The sequence below is a fragment of the Gigantopelta aegis genome, chromosome 10 (genome assembly GCF_016097555.1).
Source record: "Gigantopelta aegis isolate Gae_Host chromosome 10, Gae_host_genome, whole genome shotgun sequence".
In the NCBI taxonomy this organism is placed as follows: Eukaryota; Metazoa; Mollusca; class Gastropoda; order Neomphalida; family Peltospiridae; genus Gigantopelta; species Gigantopelta aegis.
This window is the reverse complement of record NC_054708.1, coordinates 35396585-35420422: the sequence shown is the minus strand read 5'-3', so window position 1 is coordinate 35420422 and position 23838 is coordinate 35396585. Positions and strand designations below refer to the sequence as shown.

At 35.9% G+C, this 23838-nt stretch overlaps 1 protein-coding gene across 1 annotated transcript; it reads left to right on the top strand.

The window, feature by feature from the left end:
- The first annotated feature begins 209 nt into the window (after positions 1 to 209).
- On the top strand, positions 210 to 16111 carry LOC121384288. The gene is made up of 3 exons (XM_041514601.1): positions 210 to 533; positions 10748 to 11771; positions 13530 to 16111. Exons 2-3 carry the CDS (start codon positions 10784 to 10786, stop codon positions 16106 to 16108), a joined length of 3567 nt encoding a protein of 1188 aa, XP_041370535.1. The 5' UTR covers positions 210 to 533; positions 10748 to 10783; the 3' UTR covers positions 16109 to 16111.
- Positions 16112 to 23838: the final 7727 nt, after the last annotated feature.

Genomic DNA, 23838 nt, shown 5'->3' with positions numbered 1-23838 from the left:
ACAACTTAAAATAAGACAGTTAAATTAAAACATGCAACGTGCGTGTTATGAGCATTGTGCAGATGATTAATAAATCATTGTGCTCTAGTGGTGTCGTTAAACAAAAAACTTTATTTCTTCATATGCATCTTTTATATCGTTTTTTTTTTTTTTTTTTTTTTGTATTTTATTATTTATTTATTTTATCATTGTTCAGCCATTAAATATTTTGTAGGCATCCAAGGGAGATGTCAAAGTGTCTTTTAAATTGAAATATTTAGATATAATTACATGCATATTAATTATAGCCTATAATAGTGTAGGCCCTGCGTTGGGATACTGTAGGAGCCGGGGTTTTTTTGTTTGTTTTTTTGTTGTTGTTTTTTGTGGGGTACGCATGTCTCGAAAACAGCTGTGTCCTCCCTAGTAATCGGAGGCCGTTGAGCTACTGTATCACCGACACTTATTTGGGAACTTTTTTGTTGCGTTCCTACCGAGTTGTTGGCCTTGGATAGCTTTTGTTGTCGGCCTTTTCAGCATTATGGTGGAAGAAGGTTTGTAATGTTAAAAAGTCAAATGCGCATTCAGATTGTTACTATTGTTACATATGTAATAACATATACAATAATAAATTTAAAGGTATTCAAACTGCTGCTTTACATGGTCCCCGTAGTTTCCGATCTTGGAGAAATTATGATGTTTTTCTCTTAATTGCGTTACCGTATTTCCCATTCTCCGAGTTTTTACTGGGGACCGCGGACATCTTCTAAATATGACAGGAATGATAGCAATTTGTTTGCTGTATTGATGGAATACCTTTGAAAGAACTAGGCCTATTAAGAAAAAATAAGAAAAAGAAATTTAAGTTGGCCCTAACCCCCCAAAATGGACATTTTCTATTTAGGGGAAATAACTCCGTTTAGCAAAAATTGACCAGACCTAAGCAAATTGGTATAGTCAGGGCTCACGCTGTCGGCTAATAAAATTTGTAAGTGGCTAAAATTTTGGCTAAGCCATTTTCTGTCTTCTGATGTGAACAAACGGTTACATAATCTATCCGACACCTCAAACATAATAATACCAAATATTCAAATAGCGTAATAGCGATCTCGCGACCGGTAACAAAAAAATGGTGTCATGCAGAATTCAGCATAAGCCTTATAATGTTTGCTTATTTTAATAATCATGGTTATTAATTTTAACGGCATGCATTCAACATGTATGACAGCAATGTCTGGAAGATCTGTAACTTGTTATTTTTACTTTGTAAAATCTTTGAACCAAAGTAATAAAAACAGCCCGACAAAGCGTGTCAATTTTAATACACATGCCAGTTCAGGGCCGAAAGACATGTAGGCTATCTCAAAGGGCCGAGTTCAGCCAGACCGAGCAAAAACAAAACGTTCGCTAGACTGGTTTGTACGCTTCACGTTAAACCAAATGGACATGACGAAGACCAATTAAATAGTTCACGAACGTTAGGAAGAACGTTCGTTGGCTGAACTGAGGACAGCTCTCGGTGCGAATATACGTCACACTTCAGAGTCAGCCGACACCCGCGTGTCAAGAGATATTGTTGCGGACATTAAACAATACAATTACGCAAAAGTAAATCATGATGTAAATTTGTAGAAAAACAATAGTTGTTTGCATCAGTGAATACCTAACTGCAGTTTTTGTTTATTCCTTTGTCTTTGTTAATTTCGTACCCAAGGTCGAGAGCACGCATGCAGATCGCTATCGCGGGAAATGAACATGCAGTATTTATACAAATTGCAGTTAAATGTACACTGAATAAAAGTAGTTTACAATAATCATATTTGTTAGATAATTTTAGCTATAAATTTGTAATAAGTTAGCTGGATTTTAAAAAGACCGTACGTTTTAATTTTATTAACGTTTTATTTTTATTTTTTATTATTATTATTATTACCGTATTTTTTTTTTTTTTTTTTTTTTTTAAATAAATGGAGTATACTGTGAAGTCGGCATTCTTAGTCGAGGTATTTTGCAAGCAGAAATCACAACAAGCATTTAACACAACGCTGAAATCAACAGCAACAACATGACACAAATTATGAAATTGTTTGGGGTTGGGAATTGATGGGTCACTTAAAAAAAAGAAAAAAGAATTCAAATTAACATAAAGATTGCTATTTAAAGAAATAATGAGCTCTATATAAAAAAAGCTCTCAAATTTTTAGTTGGGAGAGAAAAAAGGAAGAAAGAAAAAACAACTACCCTCAATAAACATCCACCCACCCCCATATTTCTGTATGTTTGTTAATTTAATGTCATAGGCCTTAGAAGTGGGGGTGGGTGTATGGGGTACTGGCTTCAAACTCTGAATATAATGCATAACCCCATCCCCACCGCACCCCACTCCCGCTGAAAAATCAAAGTAATATATTAGCTGCCCCTACCCCCATTGAGGTTTTGTTATTTCTATTTATTCCAGTTTGTACACAATTAGCTGAAAAAGATATATTTTATATTCATATATAAATACTCTATACAGTACTGCGTAAAACAAATTTGGCTAAAGCATTTTCAATATGGCTAATAAAAATTCCATTCGGCTAATATTTTGGCTACAGGTATTTTTGATCCAGGGTGAGCCCTGTATAATGAAGTGTTTTTAAATTTAAATATAATTTTGGGTTAAAATACCTTTATTAGTGTATGAAGCTAACTAATGGTGTAGCATGTGTAATTTGTTTATTTTCTCTTGTTACATTGTGCCAGTGACCATGCCGGGTCGGGCCGGTAGTCTCGACTGCGCATGTGTAGCGCGCACTTGTTAGTACCGTAGTTCTTACAATTAATGCACTTCACATCTCTGCCTTTTAGAAAACAATAAGAAAAAATTACTAGCTACTCTAAAGTAATATTCTTACTTTTAAATGCTGTACCAATTGTAGAACAATTAACATATTAAAAAATGTTTTAAAACATAAAGCTCTTTAAGAAATTAAAAGTTCAAAATAATAAAATAAACTGTTAGTATCTCAAGTTTCTTGTAATGTTAATTCTGATATTATTATGACTAATTTGGTCACAGTCTTGTCCTTTGGCACACTGTCATAGACTACTTATTAATATCTGACTAAATTATATAGAGTTGTAATAATACTGTTTAGCCACTACAAGTCTAATCTTTGAGGCGACTTCACAACACGACCACTTCTAGTAGTACACCCTTGAATCTTGTGCTTCTCCCTGGGTTGTTTCGCTGTCAGGCAGTTGTGTTTCATTGTCGGCTTGTCGAGAGTCACCATCAGGTGGTTGGGTCTTCACCGGCTTAAGATGTGAACGGTTCCGACGATATTCCACCCTGTTAGCAGTTTCGACAATGTACGATCTGGGTTTATCGGAGACACCTTTTATTTCTGCTGGAATCCAGGTGTTTGATGTCGGTTGGTACATAACAACATGTTGTGTGGGAGAAAGTTCACTTAAGTCACTGGATCTTTTGTCATATTGGTGTTTCTGGATGTTTTGGCGATGTTGAAGCTGTTCAACATTTGAATCATCTGACTGGAGGCGTTGTAAACGGCCACTTGATGGTAGTTGAGTTCGATAGTCTCTGTTGTTGAGCAGTTTGGCTGGTGCTGCTAATTTGTTGTCGATCGGAGTAGTTTGATACGCCAACAAGGCCAGATATGGATCTTGTCCGGAACTTTCAGATTTCTTAAGTAAGTTTTTTTACGGTCTGTGCCATTCTTTCAATAAATCCATTGCTTTGCGGGTAGAGGGGTGAGCTCGTCACATGAGTGATTCCCCATAATTCGCAGAATGAAGCGAACTCACGACTGCTGTACTGTGGCCCATTATCCGAAACCAAGGTTTTCGGTATTCCATTTTCTGCAAATATGGATTTTAACTGTTGAATGATATATGTTGATGCAGTAGTTTGTAGCTATCAGCTGAGCTGAATTTACTAACTGACCAATGGAAACACGAACATTGCGTTAAAGTGACATCATCGCTACAGTCATAAGCAAAGTAGCTCAGCACTTAGCTCATCATGTGCAGTGAAATTGTTCAGAGCTATCAGCTGAGCTAAAAGTCTGAAGTAACTTTTTGCTCAGCTGATAGCTCTCGTCTGCAGTAGACTTTAGGCTTATGGTGAGGGTAGGTACTCACGCTAAATTGACCTTTATTGAGATCTTTGTAGAGTATGGTTTATGGTAAAGGTAGGTACTCATGCCATTTTGACCTTTAGGGTGTTATTTTAGAAGCTAATTAGGGTCAAAATTGAAATGTTTATTTTTTTTATCTGTAAATCTAGGTTCTTTCCAGAAAGTGCTATTAAAGATGTACTTTTGATTATTAAATGTATCTAATTGGTCAGTATAATCTGCATGTTAACTGGAAAATCTGGAATAAAAAATGCATTTATTTTACAGTATTAATTTCGTGCGATACATTCTTCTAGATGCTGTATGTAACTTGGAAATCTGGAACGAAAAATGCATTTATTTTACAATACTAATTTCGTGCGATACATTCTTCCAGATACTGTATATAGATAACTGGCTCTACAATGCATACAAACTGACAGGCTGTTATAATTTGCATTGGTATAGCAGTTAAAAAAAACAACCCTGTGCGTTAGCTGGGAATGTGCATGTTTTAAATGGTATGTTGAAATTGTTTCCATCTCTCAGCCACTACCCAAAGATAAAGGAGTACTCACTAAATTAACTGTTTCTCAACCTGAATAAAATCAAATGATATTTTTAAGTTAACTAATTGTTCTAAAGATGTTTATGAAGAAAAATATTAAATATAAATTTATATATGTTATGTTTAATCTTTGGTTTTGGTGTAGAATGAAATGAAATAGGCTTCATATAATATTATTGGGAATTTAAACAGATCCCATCTGTCTTTTTAAATGACTAGCCAAATACAATTTCAGGCACGTTTTGTTACAAATGGGGACACATGCTTAATTCTATATAGTGTAAGGTTTACATAGAGGGTAGGTACCCTGTCATGTTAAGATCATTTAAAGTCATTTGGCACAAATTAAGGTAAATTATTATTATTATTTAAAAAAAAAAAAAAATTGGGGGGGGGGGGGTGGGTGGCGGGGGAGTTGTTGAATATTATCAGTATTTAAGATATAATGTTATCATCTAATTAAAGACAATATCACTGTTTATTCTAGCAACAATTAAAATGGTATGTCTTAATGGGTTTCTATGATTAAACTTATCATTCAACATGAACAATTGCCATGTAACTAACCGGTTTCATATTATGATTGATTGATAGCAGCAATGGATTGCGCTACATGTTTATTCTGGAATACATATCTGCCTTGTTTTACTACATTCAATTTATTTTTCCAATCTTCTTAAACAGGAGGTAGACTACTGTTAAATTATGGAATGCTTTAAAAGTATAATCAGAAATTATCTCTTTTCAAATGTAACTGAGGCATTCTTGATGGTGGAAACACCTCCAGAGCCTTCACTTCTTCCTGGCTTTATCAGTGACTCTGTATCACCATACAAATTATCAACTGGTTCAGAAAATCCACAATGTTTACTGCAATCCGTGACATCAGTGTGTTTCAAGTGGAGTATGTCCAGCTCAGTAATTGATGACTACCCAAATGTTATCAAAGTTTCGTCTTTAGGGTGACCAAGATAGCAAACCATTAATAGTGTTATGTGTCTGTCTGCATTCAACCACAACTCGAGAATATGCTTCATGCATGGATGAAATATTGTGTATATATAGCTGTGTCATAATTTCCTATCTGTTTGAATGTGCCATTTTTGGATCCTCAACCATCTCCAATGATGAGCCCATACTTAAAAACTAATGTAACCCCATGTTCCATAGAATATTGAATAGAAAACAAAACACATTGTTACTCTGATCCTGCATGATCAACTGGGATAATACTTATGTCAAAGGAATGCTACGCAGAGTGATAATTTGTAGACTGACAGTTTTCTTACCTTACATGTTTGATAGCTATGCTCTGATCTATGCATTAAACAAACCAATTGCAAACACATTTGTCAACATAGTTTTGGGAAAGATTGATGATTCCACCAGAAAAGATGATATTATTTTTGACACTCGTATTGAGAAACTACATAAAGCTACCAACAAAAATCTAAGGAGCAGGAAAGAGAAAGGTAAATTTTGCAAAATTATAGATGCGACATTCATTTGACACAAGTGTAGTTCCAATGTTTCATTAATTATTAATGAAACGAACTGTATTCTTGTCATTCTTAAAGAGTGGAACTGTTGTGGACCTCTTGAACTGTGGTATATGTATGTTGCATGTATGGAGCTACTGAATCAGATGTTGGGATTGATACTCAGGTTAAGGATATTAAAAAAAAAAACCAGAAGTTCTAAAATACTTCTGTCTATAATCTAGCAAGGATAACACCGAGTTATATGTGGGAAGACCTATATCCAACCATACATATTGGTACATGTGAAGAGTCTATAAACTGATAGTGGTCTAAAACTTGCATTAAGATATTTGGGGAAGGATGTGATGCGCGAAATGAATATTGTTAAATAAACACATTTTTCATTACAGATTCCCCTTAGTTTATATGAATATTGAAATATATACTGATCAATTAGTCATAATCAAGAGTAAACCTTAAACAACACTTTTTAGAAAAAACTTACTCTCATAGATATTAAAACAAAGTAACCAAAATATTGATTTTGACTTGCACTGACATCTAAAATCACCACTAAAGTGACCTTTCAATGTCACAATGGTGTGAAAACCTACCTTCACCATAAACCTTGCCTTAAACAGATCTCAGTACAGGTAAATTTTGTGTGGATTCATCATAAACCTTACTCTGTATAAACATCAATAAGCATGGGTACCTATTTCTAACAAAGCTACCATTAATTATTTCTAACATAGGTTTTAGACATTAGTAAACATAATTTCAAGATCACTTGATTTGTGTATCATGTTTGCCTATAGTTTGCATGTAAATTGTAATATATGATGATTCATTATCAGCTATTCATGAAAAGCGAACTTTAAGTAGCATAATTGTAAAAAAAGCCCTACCCGCAAAGATCAGAAAAATGTAAAAAAACTAAATTTTTCCTAATATGACCTTAAATGACCCCAAACTGATTCTTAAGAGTCAATTTCGCATGGGTACTTCCCCTCGCCATAAACTGTACCTACATTCACCATGTAAAGACCTCACTAAGCATGGGTACACGGTGCTAACAAACCATGCCCACAATGTGGACATAACCCATTCAGAAATTATTCTCTTTGATTAAATTCTGGATCTGCCCCAGAAAGATATGACTTCGAGATCAGTTGATTTTTATATCATGTTTCCCTATAATTTGCATGTAAATTGTAATATATAATGATCCATTATAATCATATTTATGAAAATCAAACTTTAAGTAGCATATTTGTAAAAAGTCCTACCCACAAAGATAAAAAAAATGTAAAAAAACCTAACTTCCACTAATTTGACCCTAAATGACATTAAATGACCCACAAAATGACCTTTAAAGGTCACCTTTGTGTGGGAACCTACCCTCACCGTAAATCGCACCTACCCTCACCATAAACCATACCATGTACGGATATCATTAACCATTGATACCTATTTTTAACAAACCATGCCCCAAAATGTGGACGTAATAATTTCCTAAATTTTGTTAAATTATGGATCTGCCCTTGAAATTTCAATAAGGGAGCACCCCTACTAGATGTCTAATGAATATATCTATAAACCAAAGTCATAATATGACCATTATTGATCAATATTATTGGTAAGAATGAAAAGAAACCAATGATTTGTGTCATTTACAGAAACAATGATCTTCATTTGACCTTCAAAATGTAGGTCAAATTGACCAATTATGGAAATCTAGCAAATCTAGCATCACTAAAAATTCAAACATTTTTAAAGAGTTTAATCTCCCCTATAACTGAAATTTGGAGTCCCATGGACTTGTTTTTGGGTAGCAGCAAATCGAACACAAATTGACCTTGACATACCATTAAAAGTATGCAAATTCCCAATTAACGTACAGGTTTAGGCAAGTAAGAGTTGCAGATCTGAAATCTACACATATTTTTACATAACAAGCCTTGAAATAAGCGGCCGGTCATGGTCATTGTCCGGTACAAATTTGTAACTTGTCAGTAACAATGTTGATTGCGCCGGTCACCATGTCCGAAGCTCGCGTTGTAGTATAAACCGTCTGTTTTGGAGTCGAATACACTTAATTCACCAATAAAAAAAATAAAAAGATTACAAATGAAAAAACACAAATGTGTACCAGTGGGGTTCGCGGGGCACTTGGCAGTCCAACACGAAGTTCATCTACAGTCTTCGTACCTGTTTAGTAAGATTTTTCATAGTCTCGATTTTGCGGGAACTTACATTGTAAAAAGTGATGTCACACATATTAGTAATTGACCTTTCGTACTTAGCGTATACTTCTGTGGCGTTTTCGTTTAAAGTTTGCAATTCAAATTGCCTCGTGGTTAACAATTAAAGGATGTTGAACAAAATAACTTCAGTCTTTGCTGTAAAAGAACAGACAGGTACCGATAATGACAAATCAATTGTCCCTGTTCCCAGTATCCGCGGCAGGCAGTCGCCAATTAAATCATCCCCCCCAAATTCCCAAACGAATATCCCGCAGAGTAGTATCTGAAAATCTAGCACTGAACTAAAATGTCAAAAGGAGGATTTTGTTAAAACAAATGCCTCTTTGTGGCTACAGTTTGAAGAAAACACCAAAGGCGAGGTTACACTTTTGACGTGTCCGCTCTGCAAAACATTTCAAAACGAAATGCAGTATAATCACGATTTTTCTGACACATGGATCAAAGAGTCCACAAATCTGCATGTGTCAAATGCTAAAAATCACCCGGCAACCAAAAATGTAGAATATTACCACAAACAAGACACTGATGACATTGAAAAAAATGGATGAGTCTGAGTCAGATCATCGTGAATCTGAAAGTTCAACACAAAGTGATAGTGACGACAGTTTCATGGGTTTCTTAAGCCCTATCCTAACTGGCCGCGGGCGATTATTTTAGAAATCATTGATTTCCATTGCCACATCCTAACTGTACGCGCGCGACGCGACATATGTGCATCGCATGCGTGCGGTTAGGATACGGCAATTGAAATCCATGATTTCTAAAATAATCGCTCATGTAGCTCACGGCTGGTTAGGATACAGCCTTACTAGAGGACATATATTAATGCATCATAGACTAGTAAGTACGTAACAATAATAAATGTCATCATTTGGTGACTTTTGCCTTAATTGCTGCATTGGATATTTAGTAATTAAATATATCAATTATTAAACAACATAAAACATAATTTATTTCATTTTTATTTACAATGTTTTGTGACAGGTACAATTTCTTTTATGTCAGGCACAAATTGATTGGTGCAGGACATTGTGTTAGGTACACCAAAATGTTTTATTTCAAGGCATGCATAAGAATCAATATTCAAACCTTCCTGATTCTCTGACATAGATAAATCGACCTGGCCCCATGCTTATAAACCTTAAAGTCTAGACTTTAACATCATGGCAACGCCACTCAAATAGCATTACGTTAAAGTTTGGACTTTATTAAAGTCTAGACTTTAAGTTTTATAAGCACGGGCCCTGGCTCCCGTACTAATAGCTTTTAGGATGGTGGACTATTAATTGCTGGAATGCTACTACACCTTACTATTAGACCATGGATCAGTATTATGATGTGAATTTGTATTTTAAGCTTTACAATGTTAAACCCAATTAGAATCAATTGTTACTGAATTAACCAATAATAATTTACTGCCAAATATGTAAGCAGCATTACAAGTGTTGATCATAAAATAATTGCTTGCTCTCTGGATCACAAGGAATAAAAGCTACATCAAAATTGCTTATAAGAATTAAAATTTTAAAGCCATCATTAGTGTGTTTTAGAAAAAGATGGATAGATAGAAAAAGAAGCAATCAAGATGATGGCCTTACAGGGTATATACTACCAAATCAAATCCCATAGACGACAATAGTAACATATGTGGCTAAAACTCCTACCTGCAGCGTATCAATCAACATAAACGCCACGGATATAAATACTACCACCCCTCACACTTAAAGTGAATCAGAAAAAATTGGGGGTCAAGCTGCTCATTTCTGAGATAACGGGTAGCGTCTTTGACTACCCTAGTTCCGCAAAAAATTCGAGTACTTTTTTTTACAGGTACCCCATACATGTTTCAAGCACAAGGCTGCTTGACACATTGGTACTAGATGAAATAAAATTGCATATTTTTTTTTACCCAGATGAAACTATTATTTTTTACAACCAACACACTCACATTTATAACCAATCACAGGTGTTCACTTCTCTATCAAAAGTTGGGTGCACCTCGAACTTTGACCCAGCCGGAAGTTATTTGGTTTAGTACTACCTACAGTAGTTACTATTTTTATGACTTTATGTTTCTCCCATCTGGCTGTTATTTAAACAACAATGCATGTGTTGCGTTACCTGTGATAAGGAAGGTTTATACAGATTATCATTTTGAGCAAGTGAAAACAGTAATAAATAACCATATTTTGATTTTGAGTTGGTAAAATATCACAGTCATGAATCATTTCTTTTGAACTTCTAATGTGAACTGATGTAATATATCTTATGGAATAGTGTATTTGATATTTAATTTTTTAATTTAAAATTGTTTTGTTTTTTGTATTACAGAATTTACAATCATTTGAGTAAAGACAAGTATACAGTATGGAGAAGCAGTATTCGGAAGAATTCTTTTGTACATTTGTGGATAACTTGCAGAAACTCTGCAGGAACTTTTTGGACTTTGAACAAGTATGTGAAGTGAGTGGTTATGTATGTCTAATGATGGACAACTCAAAACAAGAACGTTACGTACTCAGTGAGATGGTACATAACTCGGGGAGTGTGATTAGCGAAAGCTACTGCACAAAAGCTTTCCGAACACTACCACTATTGAGGAATGTTCCCCATCCAAGAAAACACTATGAACATGATTTCAGTCCTGAGTTTGATGAGGACTATGACAGTTCTATGGATAGCTGTACACACAGTAGCATGGATAGCTTTTCTGGTGAAGTACCTCATGGTTTGGCCATCTCGGATGTTCAGTCACTGTCATCTAGTCACAAACATCCGGCAGTTGCACCCAACTTGAATAGCAGAAATCCCAGTCACGTGACAAAAATGAAATGTCCAGAAAAACCAAGGATTTCATCAAACAAAGATATTATGATGAAATCTGAAACCCATGTGGAATCGGACCCTAAGAATGTGGACAAAAAGAGGACCCTGTCTCCAAAACCTCAGAAGATCATAGTGAAACAGGAGATATGTGAAGAGGAAGAGGACACATATGACCACAGTATTAAACCAGATTCAGCAACTGCCACCACTCATAAAGAGCCATTTTACCCACACCAACGACCTCCTGTGCAGCATGGTTTTGTGCAGCATGATGCAAACCAAAGAATACATGGAATTGAGGAGGGATTAGTGCAGATCAAACAAGAACCTGAAGACACCGATTTCATTCCCAATGTGGAAATTAATTCTAATATCAGTGACTTGAATATTTTAAAAGAAGAATTCTTGATTGCTGAGCCAATAGGATTCTTAAAATCCAAAGAGTTCACACCTTGTACAACGGGACCAAAAACCAAAAGAACACCAAGGAAAGTGTATGTACCCTTGAGCACTGCTTCAAGACCAGGAGGTAACATAATTGTAAAACAAATGCAAATTTTGTATCTTTTTATCAGTGGTTTGCATCTTTTGTTGTATCTGCTCTTATTATCCAGAATTACTAATGATAGTTATTTGTTCATGTTCATTTGTTGCTGTTGTTGTGGTTTGGTTTGGGGCTGGGTTTTTTTTGTAAAAGTACTTTGTAATTCCAGATTAGTAGCTAGCATAATACTTAGCATTTTATTCAGAATTTGTTCCTTGAACGTTGCCGTAAAGGACAAAATTAAATTGAAATGTTATAATAAAAAAAAAAATATATATATATAATAATAAAAAAAAATTGTCCACTGGACTGAATTACATGTAGCAAGTTTTCACAAGGGGATATATAAATGGATGATGTCATAACTTAAGTGACCATTTGGGTCCATATAGGCCTCTTGTTTAATTAAATCACAATTTAAAATATTTTTTTTAGCAAATGTACATGTATATAAAAAGACAGTCCTCAGTTTAAGATGTTTCTAATTTTCAGTCTTTTCAGCAATACATTTTAAATTGTTCAGGATACCAGTGTCTGTACATCCATTGTGTTCTGTGTATTCATGGTTTCTTATCCTCCTAATGTTTGTAGGAGCTCAAACATAATTTTATTAATACTTACTGGTCCAATGTCTGTCTGTCACATATATTAGTTTTCCAGACATTGTTTTTCACAATGCCTCAAGATAATATTATCTGAAATTTTGTGTGTATCATTATTAAGTACTGTTACTGATCATGGTTGACTTACATGGCGATTCACCAAGTTCTGACAGACTTATGGCCCTTGAACTTAGGAAATTTGATGATTTGTTTTTCTGCCCTTTTTTTTATATAGCCCTTGAGATCTATATGAAAATTTCTTTTCCCGGACATTTTAGGTTTTTTTGAACACCTTACGGTATTTTATGTATAGCTTTATCATGTGCTATTACAGATCAAGTTTGACTTTTATGGTGATATTGTGATGACCCTTGATTAGAGGGTGTCCTTGTGAATGGCCATAATTAATAACTAATGAAGGCAAAAGATCTCCTACAAGATTAAAATTCAACAATATTTGTTTAACAAATTATGTGTCTCTTTACTGTACTATATCTCTTTAGTCTGTATTCTGTCTCTCTTCCTTAAACATCACCTATTTACTCTGTATTTTTTACATGTATTACATCCCTATAAGATAAACAAGGCCTTGTTTGATTGACCCGGCGCATAGAATTGCTCTGTTCAATGTAAACAAATATAGATTTCAGTGGAGTTTGGTGCTAAAAACTGGACTTGAATTTTAAATCAATAATTTATTTCAAAATACTTTATGAGAACATTGTAATTCCTGATTCTCATGGAGTTATGTCCCTTGAACGTAGGAGATATGCAGATTTGTTGAGCACAGTATAAATTGCTTTTATATTGCTTTTGTAGTACTCTCAGAATGCTTTTTTCCTAATATAAATTCTTTTTTGTGCATACAAAATTATTGACTGGTTGAATTAAGCTTGGGCTACTACAAACATTAGAACAACTAAAAACACATTAAATAAATATATGCACAATGATATTCTAAATAAATAATTAAATAAAATACATAATTTTAGTCATTAAAAAGGCTCTATTAGTTGCAAACATGTTATAATGGCACCAAACAGAACAATCTCTTTAATTCTAAAAAATCTTGTTTACATTTAAGTATATATTTGCATAATCGTCTTTGTTTGTCTTTAAAGTAAGAATTCTATATTTTCAGGAAATAGAGAGATCCAGCCAAGGAAGTTTATAAAGTTAGTACAGTCCAACCCTTCAGACGAGGGAAGAGTTGCACGACCATGTCACTCACCTGAACATCTCCATGACGACGAACATCCAGATTCAGATAGTGAGGACTTTATGTATGACTCGAATGATTCAATGAATGACTCTTGTTCTGACATGGAGGACCATCACTCTTATCCATCTGATCAAATGATACACGGTCATCCAGATTTGCCTTTAGAAAGACACCATACCTTTCCTTCAAGACATATGGACAAAGACACTAGCGGGTCCCAGAGTAGACCTCACTCTTTAGCACCAAGTCATAGTGAACAAGACTCGACTAGCTTACCAGTGGAAAAACAACAACCCTGTGCTTCAAGTCAGAAAGACCAAGTTTCCAATCTGCCTCCTGATAGTCATTCTACATTTGCACCAGGTCGTAGTGAAAAAGACACAGCTAGCTTGCCAGTGGAAAAGCAGCATGTCTTTGTTTCCAGTCATGTGGAACAAGGCACTGAGTTACCATCAGATAAACATGACACTGCATCCAGTGACAGTGAAGAAGAGAGTTCCAACTTGTCAACAGACGGCCACCATACATATGTTTCTGGTCATGCCGAACAAGGCCCCGACCTTGCTCCAGACAGACAGAGTGCTGTACTACCAGGTCCTGAAAAAGATGGTCCTAATTTGTCCGTTGAAAGACAGGATACATATACTTCAAGTCACATGGAACAAGGCATTGCTTTGCGAGTGTCTGCTACGAGTCAGGGAGAAAAAGACAATTCCAAGTTGCCTGTTGAAAGACAAGATGCATATACTTCAAGTCACATGGAAAAAAGCATTGCTTTGCGTACAGTGACTGCATTATCCAGTAAAAGTGAACAAGAAAGTCCCAGTCTGACTATTGAAAGACAAGATACATACACTTCAAGTCACATGGAAAAAGGCATTGCTTTGCGTACAGTGACTGCATCATCCAGTAAAGGTGAACAAGAAAGTCCTAATCTGACTATTAAAAGACAAGATACATACACTTCAAGTCACATGGAAAAAGGTATTGCCTTGCGAACAGCTACTGTATCAAGTCGTGGAGAAAAAGACAATTCCAAGTTTATTGAAAGGCAAGATACTTACATCTCGAGTCACATGGAGAAAGGTATTGCTTTGCGTGCAGCCATTGCATTAAGTCCTAATTTATCTATTGAAAGGGAAGATGTTTACACTTCTAGTCACATGGCAAAAGGTATTGCCATGCGTGCAGCAGTAATGTCAGGACATACTGAAAAAGACAAACCGAAGTTGCCTGTTGGAAGACAAGATACCTATACTTCAAGTCGTATGGAACAAGGCATTGCTATGCGTGCAGCAATTACTTCAGGTCAGGTTGAGCAAGATCCACTTGATAGTCATTACATGTATGATCCTCATCATAGGGACCAGGTTACATCTACCATATCTACAGAGAGTCCCCATCAGTTCATTTCCAGTCCAATGGAACAAAAACTGACCAGCTTGCCCAGTGATTGCGTCAAGACCACTGCTTCTGGGCATGTGATAAAAGCTCCATCAAGCCTGTCTAATATCTCATTGATGGAGGAAAGTGGAGATGAGATTATTGAACTGGATAGTGATGATATTGAAGAAGATGAAGGTTTGGCTGCAGCTACTGCATCTTTGTCACAACACTCGTTTTCTCAGTCTCAGCCAAATGAACCTTCTACGTCTTCACAGAGCATCGTGGCGAAAGAACCTCAAAGGCACATGCAGTACGCGATAAACCTTTTTACTGAATATCACAGACAACAAGGTTATTCGGAACCCATGCATTTGATACCACCTCAGAAACTTGATCTGTTACTGGCTAGCTTTTATGAAAATGTCAAAAAAAACAAAACAGGTGAAGATTTCACACCCTTTTCTCTCAAAAATATTCAAAATCGCCTACAAAAATATTTGCGTGAACACAATTACCCATACTCTATTACAAGTGACAGTGCCTTTAGCAAATCACGAGAAATTCTAAGGATTAAAATAGAAGAGCTCAAGGTAAAGAACATCCCTCAGAAAGTGGATATGGTAACAGAAGAGGATGTTGAAATCTTGTTCCAAAAGAACCAACTTGGTGCGTGTTCTCCTGACACTCTGTTTAACACAATGTGGTTTATTAACACTATGTTTTTGGGTATCAAGAGTCGAATTGAACACTGCAACCTCAAGTGGGGAGATATTGTTCTCAATATTGACCACACAGGCAGAGAATTTCTTAGATATGCTGGCCCAAAACAGAGTGTGAAGAATCGCTCTAAACCTTTGTATGCCAACATTGATGAACCAGACAGGTGTTTTGTGGAACTTTACAAGATTTACGAGGATAGAAGACCACCGGAGTTGTTGATGGCTGATGCTCCATTTTATGGTACTGTAATCAAATTTCCAACAGGTGAACCATGGTTTTTACCCGAGCCAACTCCCTCTACCAGATTCAACGGCATCTTGCAGAAGATGGCAAAAGAAGCAGGTCTAGCGCCTGGTCGAAAGTTCACCAACAGCAGCTGCTATGTCAAATAACTTCATCTCACAGAACCTAAAGCATGTCGAAAGTTCACCAACAGCAGCTGCTATGTCAAATAACTTCATCTCACAGAACCTAAAGCATGTCGAAAGTTCACCAACAGCAGCTGCTATGTCAAATAACTTCATCTCACAGAACCTAAAGCATGTCGAAAGTTCACCAACAGCAGCTGCTATGTCAAATAACTTCATCTCACAGAACCTAAAGCATGTTGAAAGTTCACCAACAGCAGCTGCTATGTCAAATAACTTCATCTCACAGAACATAAAGCATGTTATTGTACAGTTTATGTTGTGTCACGAACATCAGTTGTGGCATTTTACATGTTTTGTATAGAATAATGCTTGTTTAGTCTTGATTACTATTACAGTATAATGATTTTGTGCAGCATTCTATGAGAGAGATTGCAGAGTTAGGGAACTCTTGTTACAGCGAAAGATGGTCCTTCATGATAGATCTATGTAACAGTTTCTTTTCGATACATTAGTTTCTTTAAAATGAACTCAAAACACACTGTACAAGTACTGAGATGAAATGGTAATGAAAAGCTTTTAAACAGTTTATGGTTTATTTTTCAATTACAGGGACTATCTTGAGTTTGCTGCAGTTGTTAAGATGTTGCTAATTAACGGTCACTTTTTTATGACTGTAATTTTATAGTAAATATATTTTTTGCATGAAATAATAGTGACTATATACTAGTATTAAATGTGTTTCTGATTGTCCTAGTATATTGTTCTAGGTCAAACTTCATTTTATTTCCTAATATATATTTTGTCGTATATACAAAATTATTTGGAGACCAAATCCAGTTTGAGTTACTTACAAATATTAAGACAAATCAGAAATGCATTGAATATATGCAGACACTGATATTCAAAATAAGAAAATATATTTAATGTGTACTTTTGGTCGTTGAACTATTTTATTAGTCGCAAACATATAACAATGCAGCAAAGTCTGGATAGTCCTTTTAACTAATATTTAAGACTTGTTGTAAAAATATTTCATATACAATCTGTTTATGTAAAACGACCTGACTTGGTGGAATATATTTTGTTAATTGTTTTAATTAAATATAATTAAAATTCATAGCATTGACATTTCCTCCTAGAGTTTTGATTGAATCATCTGAACTATATCCTTCACTGTGACAGGGTTACCCAACAATGGATTGTGTAACTTGTTCTTGTATAGTGAACAGTGTCATAGTATTCATCTTGTACATACACTGTAATTGTATGTAAAAATCAGCCGTCATTTTAAGGCGCTTTTTCTTCTTTTTTTTCATTCGTACAAAGGGATTTTTTAGTTCTATGTTTGTTAATATATACAACCAAGTTAGACAATGTATACAACCAAGTTAGACAACATGTGCTTCTGAATTTAGTATTTTGTAAGAGCTGATTAGTAATTGATTGTGTAAATGTTTTACCATGTCAGTACCAAATGAAATATCAGGTCCGTTGGAGACAATTTTGTAGGTGGGGGCATATATATATATATATATATATGACAACGAAAGCTCTGGAGTTACATAAAGAGTCAAAGGCATGCTTCTTTGGAATGTTTGACATCCTATAGCCATTGATTAATCAATGTGCTCTAGTGGTGTCGTTAAAAAACAAACTTTAACTTAACTCTGGAATAAGTTTTAATCTGAAAATTGAAATATAAATAGTTTTTTTCTATTACATTTAAAAAGTGGGTGTGGGGGCATGCACCATACCCTCTTAACTCCAATGGCCCTGCATATGATGTAACATGTATGTAAATAAAAACTAAGCATGTTCACAAATACCTCAATGCTAATTGTTATAAAGTACATAAACAAACTGATTGAGTCACGTTTTAACTCTACTATTAGGTATAGGTTCTCTTAGTCCCATACCAGTCCATCCTTCTGTCCATCTGTCTGTCTTTCTGTCTGACACACATTTAGTTTTCCAGACTTTTTTCTTCTTTCTTTCTTTCTCTCTCTCTTCCCCCCCCCCCCCCCCCCCACACACACACACACACACACGCACAATGCCTAATATTGAGCTGAAATTTTGTAAATAGCCATATCATATTCAGTTACAGGACAAGTTTGAGTTTCATGGAGATTTACCCATTTTTGTTTATGGCCCTTTGAACTTGGGAGATACAAATTTTTGTTGGGCCCAGTTGGAGACATGTATTGCTTTAGCCTACAACCGGCCTCGGTGGCGTAGTGGTTAGGCCATCGGTCTACAGGCTGGTAGGTACTGGTTTCGGATCCCAGTCGAGGCATGGGGTTTTTAATCCAGATACCGAGTCCAAACCCCGAGTGAGTGCTCTGCAAGGCTCAATGGGTAGGTGTAAACCACTTGCACTGACCCATAACTGGTTCAACAAAGGCCATGGTTTGTGCTATCCTGCCTGTGGGAAGCGCAAATAAAAGATCCCTTTTTGCTGCTAATCGGAAAGAGTAGCCCATGTAGTGGCGACAGCAGGTTTCCTCTCAAAATCTGTGTGGTCCTTAACCATATGTCTGACACCATATAACTGTAAATAAAATGTGTTGAGTGCGTCGTCAAATAAAACATTTTTTTCTTTTTTTGCTTTAGCCTACATTGTGTTAATTTTTCAAATATTATTTCCTGTTCTAGCCAATAAGTTTTCGGTGACTTTTTTGCAACATTTGGTGCCCTAAATTATTCCTAAAAAGAAACCAGTGTTTGAACTGTATAATTGAATGAAGAATCGATTGTATGCAAACCTCTGCTAAACAGGCAGTTAGTAATGGGTGGGAGGTCAATAGTAATCTTTCTTGGTTTATCATTGTGGCACCCCTACAATAAAATAATGGCAATCGAACGATGGTCATTTCATTTAGGTGCTCGACTTAAGTTCATCAGGCGCCTTACTAGGATGCTAAAGTAACCATATAACGTTGGTTAGGTTTTCATATTACCAGGCATGTGTCATCAGGATGGTATGTGCAATCCTGTCTGTGGGATGGTTCATATAAAAGGTACCTTGCTACTAATGAAAAAATATAGCCGGTTTCGTCTCTAAAACTATTATGTCAAAACAACCAAATGTTTGACATCCAATAGCCGATTAATAAACAATGTGTTCTAGTAGTGTCGTTAAACAAAACTAACTTCAGTTAGGGTGCCAAAGTAGGTCTTGAATTGTCTGTTCAGTTAATGTTTTTATTTGAAAGCAACTGAAGCCCTAATGCCTACATTGCATATCATCATTACTGTTGGTAATTTCATCAAACAACATATCCCAAATAGTGCTCAGGGTTTGAACTTGAAAAAGTGAAATGTTTTTGCCATGGGCAAAATGCTCACCGATGGTAATTTTCAGCCTGCCTACAGCAATTTTAAACCAGTAACCGTTGCAACAAATATAAGACCAAAAATTATCACTTCAACCGATGCCATAATTTTTATCCAGTGACAAAAAACTGCCATTGGTAAAGTCACTGATTTACAGTAATGCATATCACAACAGTGCCAACGTTAAGTTCAAGCCCAGAGTACTTGAGTGACATCTTAAATGGAACCCGGGCAAAATCTTCATCTAAAAAATGGGCAGGATATAGCCCAGTTGTAAAGCGCACACTTGATTGATGTGCTGTCTGTCTAGGATCGATCCCCATTGTGGGCCCATTGGGCTATTTCTCGTTCCAGCCAGTGCACCACCACGACTGATATATCAAAGGCCATGGTATGTACTATTCTGTCTTTGGGATGGTGCTACTAATGGAAAAATGTAGCGGGTTTCCTGTCTATGACTGTCAAAATGACCATATGTTTGACATCCAATAGCCAATGATTAATAAGTCGGTGTGCTCCAGTGGTGTCATCTAAAAAGAAGAACATGTTCTAACAAATATTTAACATATTTGTTAAATACGTCATGTAGCTTCTATTATTTATTTGTTCAATAAGCTTCAGTATAGAATAATGTGCTTACATTTCGTTGTGGGCACCTTCAAATTAGCAATGTTATCCTGCCCTCCTCCCTCCCAAATATTCAACACTGCGTAGGCCTTACTTTGAACCTTATATAAAAATTAGTATAGAAAATCCAAATAACAGAGTTTATGCAGTCACTGTCTTTATCAAAGCATCATATACATATGTATCTATTTTACAAAAACGTAATATTCATTATGTACAGTAAACTAGTAATTGGCTTAAAGTCTGCCTGACTTGCAACAAACTGAAGGCAGAAAAATCAATTCTGGCTAGGACACCTTATGTAGTGGTACATTAACGTCATAGTGTGTGTGTGTGTGTGTGTGTGTGTGTGTGTGTGTGTGTGTGTGTGTGTGGGGTACACATTCTGGAATGGTTTTGATGCTAAAATAGTTTGTTTATTTTGTCAAATGACATCACTAGAACACCATGATTTATTCATTGTCTCTTGGATTTTGGTTTGGTTTCTTTACTGACACCACTAGAGCACATTGATTCTTTAATCACTGGCTATTGGATGTCAAACATTTGGTAATTTCGACATAATGTCATCAGAGGAAACCCACTACATTTTTTCTAATACAGCAAGGGATCTTTTATATGCAGTTTCCCACAGACAGGATAGCACATACCACTGGCTGGAACGAGAAATAGCTTGACTGCGCATCAAGCGAACGCTTTACCACTGGGCTATGTCTCGCCCCCTGTCTATTGGATGTCAAACATCCGTTGGTGAGAACACCATGCATTATTTTTGATAACACATGGTTGTTTACACATGTATGTGTGTTAACAATTTCAAGACATACGACTGGCTGCTCCTAGGTGATGACCACTGCCATACATCAAATGAAAAACTACACGATAGAAATCAATTACATTGTGATGTATAGTTAACCTGACAATCGTGTGTCTGTGATGCGTAAGTTAGCTACAAGTGCAACGACTGTAAATAACTTTTAGTCAAAAAAGATGTCAAAATTTGTTTTAAATCTGTTTTTTAAGGATATGTAAGAAATAAAATAATTCATTAGTGTTTGTTAGATACCAATTTATCTCGCAACTCGTTTAAAAAGTATCAAACTCGCTTTCGCTTGTTGCAACAAATGCAACAAATTTTTATTAGCAGTAAGGAATCTTTTATAAATATGTATTCACTTCCCCACAGACAGGACAGCACATACTACAGCCTTTGATATACCAGTTGTGGGGCACTGGTTGGGATGAGAAGAAACTCGATTAGAGAATGGATCCACTAAGGGGGTTAGATCCTGCGACCAAAGCACCTCATACAAGCACTTCACTGACTGAGCTAGATCCCACTTTGCAGTGCTGGCATACGAACCCAGTACGATCCAGACTTAATCTGAGTCACAACACCCTTTATTAAAAATAAGGGCAGATCTGGTAAAAGTCTCATCAATTTTGCTGGACAAAAGCGCAAAACAACCTCGGAATGCATTACAAACAAATCCCATATGATTTCCTACCCTTATAATCAATAGCTGATACAAGATTTTTGACTGTCAAAATGACCATATGTTTGACATCCAATAGCCAATGATTAATAAGTCGGTGTGCTCCAGTGGTGTCATCTAAAAAGAAGAACATGTTCTAACAAATATTTAACATATTTGTTAAATACGTCATGTAGCTTCTATTATTTATTTGTTCAATAAGCTTCCGTATAGAATAATGTGCTTGCATTTCGTTGTGGGCACCTTCAATTAGCAATGTTATCCTGCCCTCCTCCCTCCCAAATATTCAACACTGCGTCGGCCTTACTTTGAACCTTATATAAAAATTAGTATAGAAAATCCAAATAACAGAGTTTATGCAGTCACTGTCTTTATCAAAGCATCATATACATATGTATCTATTTTACAAAAATGTAATATTCATTATGTACAGTAAACTAGTAATTGGCTTAAAGTCTGCCTGACTTGCAACAAACTGAAGGCAGAAAAATCAATTCTGGCTAGGACACCTTATGTAGTGGTACATTAACGTCATAGTGTGTGTGTGTGTGTGGGTGTGTGGGTGGGTGTGTGTGGGTGTGTGTGTGTGTGTGTGGGTGGGTGTGGGTGTGTGGTACACATTCTGGAATGGTTTTGATGCTAAAATAGTTTGTTTATTTTGTCAGATGACATCACTAGAACACCATGATTTATTCATTGTCTCTTGGATTTTGGTTTGGTTTCTTTACTGACACCACTAGAGCACATTGATTCTTTAATCACTGGCTATTGGATGTCAAACATTTGGTAATTTCGACATAATGTCATCAGAGGAAACCCACTACATTTTTTCTAATACAGCAAGGGATCTTTTATATGCAGTTTCCCACAGACAGGATAGCACATACCACTGGCTGGAACGAGAAATAGCTTGACTGCGCATCAAGCGAACGCTTTACCACTGGGCTATGTCTCGCCCCCTGTCTATTGGATGTCAAACATCCGTTGGTGAGAACACCATGCATTATTTTTGATAACACATGGTTGTTTACACATGTATGTGTGTTAACAATTTCAAGACATACGACTGGCTGCTCCTAGGTGATGACCACTGCCATACATCAAATAAAAAACTACACGATAGAAATCAATTACATTGTGATGTATAGTTAACCTGACAATCGTGTGTCTGTGATGCGTAAGTTAGCTACAAGTGCAACGACTGTAAATAACTTTTAGTGAAAAAAGATGTCAAAATTTGTTTTAAATCTGTTTTTTAAGGATATGTAAGAAATAAAATAATTCATTAGTGTTTGTTAGATACCAATTTATCTCGCAACTCGTTTAAAAAGTATCAAACTCGCTTTCGCTCGTTGCAACAAATGCAACAAATTTTTATTAGCAGTAAGGAATCTTTTATAAATATGTATTCACTTCCCCACAGACAGGACAGCACATACTACCGCCTTTGATATACCAGTTGTGGGGCACTGGATGGGATGAGAAGAAACTCGATTAGAGAATGGATCCATTAAGGGGGTTAGATCCTGCGACCAAAGCACCTCATACAAGCACTTCACTGACTGAGCTAGATCCCACTTCGCAGTGCTGGCATACGAACCCAGTACGATCCAGACTTAATCTGAGTCACAACACCCTTTATTAAAAATAAGGGCAGATCTGGTAAAAGTCTCATCAATTTTGCTGGACAAAAGCGCAAAACAACCTCGGAATGCATTACAAACAAATCCAATATGATTTCCTACCCTTATAATCAATAGTTGATACAAGAATTTTGATTTTTTTTTTACTAGAACTGTGTTGTTAATATGACAAAATTAAAATTGTGCAAATAAGCAACTTGCTAATTTCGAGAGTATCTATTGCAGATTTTGATTTGTTCTGCTATTTAGTGCACATATTTATTGTTTACTAATACAGTAATAGATAAAAACAGTATGCTCAAATGTCTGTAGGTGTAATTTTCAGGTTAATTCAAATATTTTCGACAATACTTTCATGCAAGCATTGCTAACTACAGGGTTAAAGTTGAGTGTGACTAAAATTTTACAAAGATTAGTCCGTTGGACGTCCATCGATTTTAAGGTATGACGAGTAGGCTATGGTACCAGTAACCATGTTTTATATTCTGACCGCGCCAGATTGACCAGACTCTGGTCTGGGGCTTTCTTAAAATAAAGCTCAAAACAGACACTGCATGTGGGGTTTTTTAATCTAGAAGTCTTCGGCGTATTGGAATGGACTGGATACGCCATAATTGTAGCCATTATTCAATAAATGGTAGAAATAAAT

Coding starts and splice junctions, on each gene's coding strand:
- LOC121384288 (XM_041514601.1), top strand. CDS start 10,784: ATGGAGAAGCAGTATTCGGAAGAATTCTTTTGTACATTTGTGGATAAC. Junction 11,772..13,529: donor CACTGCTTCAAGACCAGGAG/GTAACATAATTG, acceptor CTATATTTTCAG/GAAATAGAGAGATCCAGCCA.